This window comes from Triplophysa rosa, linkage group LG10, assembly GCF_024868665.1.
Source record: "Triplophysa rosa linkage group LG10, Trosa_1v2, whole genome shotgun sequence".
Lineage (NCBI taxonomy): Eukaryota > Metazoa > Chordata > Actinopteri > Cypriniformes > Nemacheilidae > Triplophysa > Triplophysa rosa.
Window position 1 is genome coordinate 19,245,792 of NC_079899.1, and position 6,241 is coordinate 19,252,032.

At 36.3% G+C, this 6,241-nt stretch overlaps 1 protein-coding gene across 2 annotated transcripts; it reads left to right on the forward strand.

Annotated features, from left to right (window-relative positions):
- The first annotated feature begins 1,557 nt into the window (after positions 1-1,557).
- On the forward strand, positions 1,558-3,930 carry vsx1 (visual system homeobox 1 homolog, chx10-like). 2 transcript variants are annotated; one of them, XM_057344488.1, is made up of 5 exons: positions 1,558-1,972; positions 2,358-2,436; positions 2,545-2,668; positions 2,766-2,958; positions 3,183-3,930. In XM_057344488.1, the coding sequence occupies exons 1-5, from the start codon at positions 1,588-1,590 to the stop codon at positions 3,434-3,436; spliced, it is 1,035 nt and encodes a 344-aa protein (XP_057200471.1). In that variant the 5' UTR covers positions 1,558-1,587; the 3' UTR covers positions 3,437-3,930. The 2 variants fall into 2 exon arrangements, with proteins under 2 accessions (XP_057200471.1, XP_057200472.1); XM_057344489.1 differs by having other exon boundaries at positions 2,766-2,946.
- The last annotated feature ends 2,311 nt before the right edge of the window (positions 3,931-6,241 follow it).

The following is a 6,241-nucleotide window of genomic DNA, read 5'->3' on the forward strand; positions in this document are numbered from 1 at the left end:
ATTTTAATTATTATTCTGTTCTTGTTTTTATCATCATTATTATTCTTAATAGCTATCATAATAGCTAGAGCTCTAACTGTCCACCAATCTCCCCCCCTTCTCTCGTGTCATCATAGTTTTAGTTAACGTTATGTTACATTAGACTTTATGAGGATTATTTCAGCTCTCTTAACTGCCTGCTGTGGTGGACACAGTCCCTAAAAGCAGATTTCACAGAGTCGAGCTCTTATATGACAGATTAATGTTGTAAACGAATGTAATGGACTTCGTTTAATCATTTTGAGTAAGACGATTTTCCTAATTGCTTCTTTTTAGATCAGACTGTTTGAGATGATAAGCGTTTTTGCTTTCTTTTGTTAAAACGCTTGTTGTGTCCTTTAACCCATCTCGACCAGGCAACATTAGCCTACAGTAAATTTGACCTTATTTAAGGAGCTTCATTTTTACTTATTACTTAAACGGACGAAATAAAGCAGATTTAGTAATCACGTCAGAACAATTACGTTGTTATACCAATGCGGACAGGAAATTTGTTTGGTTGTCGGATTACTAGCTCTAATTACGAAAAGAGACTTTCCCAACTTGATGTGAAAGTGTACGTGAGGACTACGGCCAGCATCATATCATGCAACTTGTTTCGTAAAAAAAATGCATGCAAGTAGTTGATAGCCAAACGGTAGCCACCAGGTCTAATCTTAAACATTTTATGGCTATAAAAACAAATGTTAATAAATATTTAATTTAGATTTCTCAAACTAATGCATTTATTTAAATTTATATGAGTAATTAAATATAAAATGCCATTTTTAATTTTGCATTATAGTTGTTTTATTTATTAAAACAAATAGCTTATTTGCTTCTTGGAAAATAGAAAAAATATTGTTCCTGCAATTTGCGTTTTAAGAACATTTTCACGATTTTAGAATTTTGTTCTTGAAGAAATGCATTTAATTCCGTCTAGATATATTTTAGAAATTGAATTAATTAGATTAGTAAATAATATAATCAGTTATAGCTCTTGTTCAGATTTCCCGTTTTGCACAGTTACGCACTAAATCGTACAGGCTGTATTATATGTATTTATAGCTATTACGCATTTGGCAGACACTTTTATCTAAAGTGACTTTAGTGCAATCGATAAATAGGCTACATTTTATTAATTTGTATATGAGTCGAACCAATGACCTTGCGTCGCTGGCGCATAGGCTACATGAAATCTAGACAGGAAAATGTAAAAAAAACATTTGTATTTTATGCTTCCAGAGGAATTCTCGTTGACATTTGAATAACCGAGTCTGAGGACTGTTATATGGGTGAAATCTTCCATATATAGGGAAAAAAACTACGGACCAATTCAGATAGAAGAGGAAAATCCTTATCGGATTAAAAGGAAAATTGGTGGCAATTAATCCTTTGTGATTGAAAAAGGGAAACGCCTCTCATGGTAGACATCTACAGTTAAATCTGATTGGACGACGCAGTGATCCGCTGGATTGGACAGAGAGATAAATTGTCCCGCCAGAGCACTTAACCGCCCCACCAGTCTGACCTCAGCAAAGAGAGAGTGACTTTAAACAAACAGCCATCATGACGGGAAGAGACGAGGCAACAGATGAAAAACCTAAACTAAAACTTTATCCTTCATTCGGAATCGACAAATCACGTCTTAACGGATCTGGATTTAGGTCCAAAGGGTTTGCCATCACAGATCTACTCGGTCTGGAGTCGGAACTTCAGCCCCATCAGTCCGCTCCCGGAGCAGGTGCCAATGGAGAAGCGCAGAGCGCGGGAGTTGGAGGGTTTTCTTTCTCTGGAGGCTCATTGCCACTCGGGTTAGGTTTTCTGTGCAGTTTAGCGGCACAGCAACCTCCCGGGGCACCGTGTTTTCTCCCGAGCCATATCCCGCTTCTGCATTCGAGGACAGAGAGCCACTTTATGCAGAATTTGGAGCAACAGCGGGACGCATATTCTGGTAAATATCATTTAACTTTCTATAGGCTATATTTGAATGGGACTGTTGACCGAGTTTAAGAGCTGTTCACGGGTGCTGGCACTGAAATGCTTCCTGCGTTTCGTTTCCTAATTTGGAATGAAAACAATTATGATTTTGTATTAATGAAAGTTTCTTATAGTAATTGACGCAATAACGCCACTAAATTAATATTTATATAAACTGTATAAATGTTATTTACACGATAAAAAGTATTTTTTTTGTTATTTGTATATATAAATGTCTGCAAAATTTGACCTTAATTTGATGAATTTGTCTGAATGCCTTTAGACATTCTGTGTCTTATCACATTTTCCATCTGTCAATTAGTACTTTTATATTAACAGAAAATCACATTTCATTACAGATGACGAATGCCTTTCTGGGGATCGCAATGATGGGAAAAACTCAGGGAATTCCCAAAAGAGGAAAAAAAGAAGGCACAGGTATCGCCAGTCATGTGTAAATCAAATGTTTAATTTTGTAAGAATTTGGGGTTATTTCAACTGTTCGTTGGTTATTTATAAACTGTTTGTCTCATTTCGATTTTTCAGAACAGTGTTCACTTCACATCATCTTGAGGAGCTAGAGAAAGCCTTCCAGGAAGCGCACTATCCAGATGTTTACGCACGAGAAATGCTGGCTATGAAGACAGAACTGCCAGAGGACAGAATACAGGTAGGACACATAAACAACAAAATTATTATTTCCCCCACCTCTTTTTCTCTCACATCTCTCTGTCAGATAGCTAACCATCAGGTTTGCATTTGGACAGGTGTGGTTCCAAAACCGCCGCGCCAAGTGGAGGAAAAGGGAGAAGTGCTGGGGTCGCAGCAGCGTCATGGCTGAATACGGGCTTTATGGTGCCATGGTCCGTCACTCTATCCCCCTTCCAGAATCCATCATAAACTCCGCCAAGAATGGGATGATGGGCTCGTGCGCTCCCTGGCTGCTAGGTGAGCCAGCAGGTGGTTTTCTTATTAAATACTCGAAGACTCAAATATGTATTCGATCTCTTGAATACATAGCTGAGGTGTCTTGTGAAATGTTTGTCTGGTCTTGTCCGTTATGTTGTTTAACTAGAGCGTTCAAAATAGAAATTAAACCACAGTTCTGTGAACAAATAAATATAGATGTGGATATGGTAGCATAGGCTTAAGATCAGTTTATTCATGTCTATCCTTTTTCTCAGGTATGCACAAAAAAACTTTGGAAATCACGAAAAAAGCCCCCGGCACACCTGACTCGACACATTCCGATTCGTATTCAGAGGAACACAAAGAGAAAGACAGCGACGCCACGTGGTCGACAGGAGGCAATGGCGCAGACGACTCTGAAGACATGGCGATAGATTTGTCCAGCACTTCGAAACAAGAGAGCAAATGCACTTTGAAAAGCTCACCATCTCACACAGAACCCAGCAGTGAATCTGAAAACGAGAGTTAATAATGCACATTGTGAATGGACAGTTTCGATGAGCACACTGAGACAAAATGGACTATATCAAACACTGGTTTTGTCTTTCAGTCTACTTGTGTTGTCATTATACGTTTTGTTGTTGTTGTTTTAATTATTTAAATACTGTATTATTGAATTATTTTAAGGTGTAAAAAGGATTTATGTAAAAAGTGTAAAAAAAATAATGTTGGCTTAATGGCCATACAATTAATTTAAAATCAGTTTCCCTATTCCACCCTTACCACTCGTCATTAAATATTTTCTTTCTTTTTATTTTTGGTAAAAAATTCACGGTCACTGGTGAACACTTGTTTACTACCATTGAGAATGTCTAAATACATCTCCATTGTCATGTGGAACAGAAATATCTGCCATTCTGTCTGTAGGAGAGGTATGACAGATTCTAGCACTTTACCATACTCTGGTGATGAATGTTTTCCAATGATCAACATCATCAACAGAACAATATCATGCCAGCATAATCGAATACACTTCATGTTAAAAATAAATATTTTATGCGTTTGAGTAACGTTTCCTTCATTTGTCCCAATATTGCTATAATAGGCCTGCCACATCTCTGGTCAAAGAGCAAAGTGCAAACTACACTTTAAGATAATTTTATCATTGAGACCGTACTTCATCAAGGGTATGCCATCAAGGGTATTTACACTGAGAGATGTATACAGGTAGCTTCCATGCAGCAAAGATGTTACTCACCCATACTGTTCATACCATCAGACATGTTAAGGGGCATTCAAGCCAAAATAACCAGGACAACAAATAGCAAGGTTTAAAAGCACTTAGTCAGACATCCAATATTCAGTTGTTAAATGTAAAGGGTTAAGTTTATAAACATAGCATCTTTAGTTAATTATAAATATTGAAATCTGCCATGATCATCATTAGAAAAAATGATACAGAATGTTAAGTTTGAAAAAAGTGGACACATGTAATTTACAGGAAAAAATACAAACATACATACAAATGTATGTCATTTGGTAATGGACATATACAAATTTTATTTGTTTCATTATTGTTTAACTGTAATCTCAATAAAATGACAGTAGGAAAGTAATTGTTTTGTTAGGGGTTTAAACAGAGATAGAAAAACACACTATCAGAGGAGACGGGCTTGAAAACATGGATTAAAAACACTTCAGCCTGAGACTTGCTCAGAACCTGGGAATTAAATCTATTATAATATTATCAATCACTGCTGATCCCAATAATCTTTTTGTGCCAACTGTCTGTAACAACATAACAATTATAGATGATGGGTCCATTTTATGTGCAGGTTTAGGGAAGATAATCCTGCCTATTGTAGGAAATGTCCATTAATGCAAAACAAAATTAAATGTCCTGATTTTAGGGCATACCAAAGAACAGTTATATAAATCCCTGTAGTTGTAAACACGCAAACAAGCATACAAACAAGGTGGCTAAACACCCTGGCCTGGTGCGATTTGGGATAGATGGAGTGCTTTCTTATCTCTGACAATGGCATTACTGGCTCTTCTGCAAAGTTACAAACCAATCAACTAACATAAAAAAACATTTGACACTTAAAAATAAACATTTATTTGAGTCTGTCAATAAAACAGATGCTAACACTGGCTAGAAACATATTTGCAATTTGAAACTTAAAATAACCTTACTGTGTATTGTCTTTGTTTTATGCAAATGACATCGACTAATAATATCAGCCTTTCAAAGCAAAGCACAGATTACATGCCACAACATACTTAGAAAATTAAACTAGAAAAAATATCCCAGCTCAACATCTGTTCTGGCTAGATGGTCTTAAAGCTCTCAGCCAGGAATAACTGTGAAAATTAGCCATGTTTGTTGTACTTTCTGGAACATCTGTGCGTGTGCGACAGAGAAAGCTGAAGCGATCTGGAGAGGCCTAAACTATGGTGATTGTTTATGATAATGATGAAGAGAAAACATCATGTGCTCTGCTAATTTCTAAGTATCTTAACATACGGATGTACACTTGGCACACAACAGTGCTTTTGGCAAACCCTCTCAAATCCCATATCTGAACAAAGCTGATTTGCTTCAGTGTTTTCTAATGAAGTTGACGAGGCTGCATGATGCAAGACCACTTACTGCATTGTTACTACAGCACAGACTGTAATGGTGAAGCAGTGTTTCGTGGATTTGCAAATGAATGGTTCATACATGTGTACATATTCCTTATAAAAGAATCCTATTTGAAATAAAGCTGGCAGGATATGACACAAAACACACAAATGAACAAGCAAGGTGATTATTTTCAGCAAGTAAACATGTGACTCACGTGCCAAAGCACTGTATATAGGCAGTAATGCTGTCTGATATGTTGTTTATTGGGATTAGCTCTAATTTGCGATTAGCGTTTAGAACATCTGCAACCTGCATCAAAAATGAATTACTGTTATCCCTTACAACCCATCCAATAAACAGGATTTATTGCATTTTCCTTATTTAGCATTTTATTATAATAATAATACTTTATTTTTAATTTAAAATTTAAATAATTTGAGTAAAATTAGTAAAAAAAAAATGGATTCAAAACTTTATGTAAAGTTCATGAGCACATTCCAGGATAGCATGTCAATTACATTTAAAAAAAATATATGAGAGTATTGGGTTAGGTCTAAAGGCACTCACCCGCATACAAATACGAAATCCGTACTCATGTTAAACCCATTTTGGATAACCATCGTTGAGTGTAACTTCAGAGAACTAATGCGTGTACGATAAATCATAGTGGAGGACAACGACTTTTATTTTGAAGTAAGACCTGTT

Coding starts and splice junctions, on each gene's coding strand:
- vsx1 (XM_057344488.1), top strand. CDS start 1,588: ATGACGGGAAGAGACGAGGCAACAGATGAAAAACCTAAACTAAAACTT. Junction 2,437..2,544: donor AGGAAAAAAAGAAGGCACAG/GTATCGCCAGTC, acceptor TCGATTTTTCAG/AACAGTGTTCACTTCACATC. Junction 2,669..2,765: donor TGCCAGAGGACAGAATACAG/GTAGGACACATA, acceptor GCATTTGGACAG/GTGTGGTTCCAAAACCGCCG.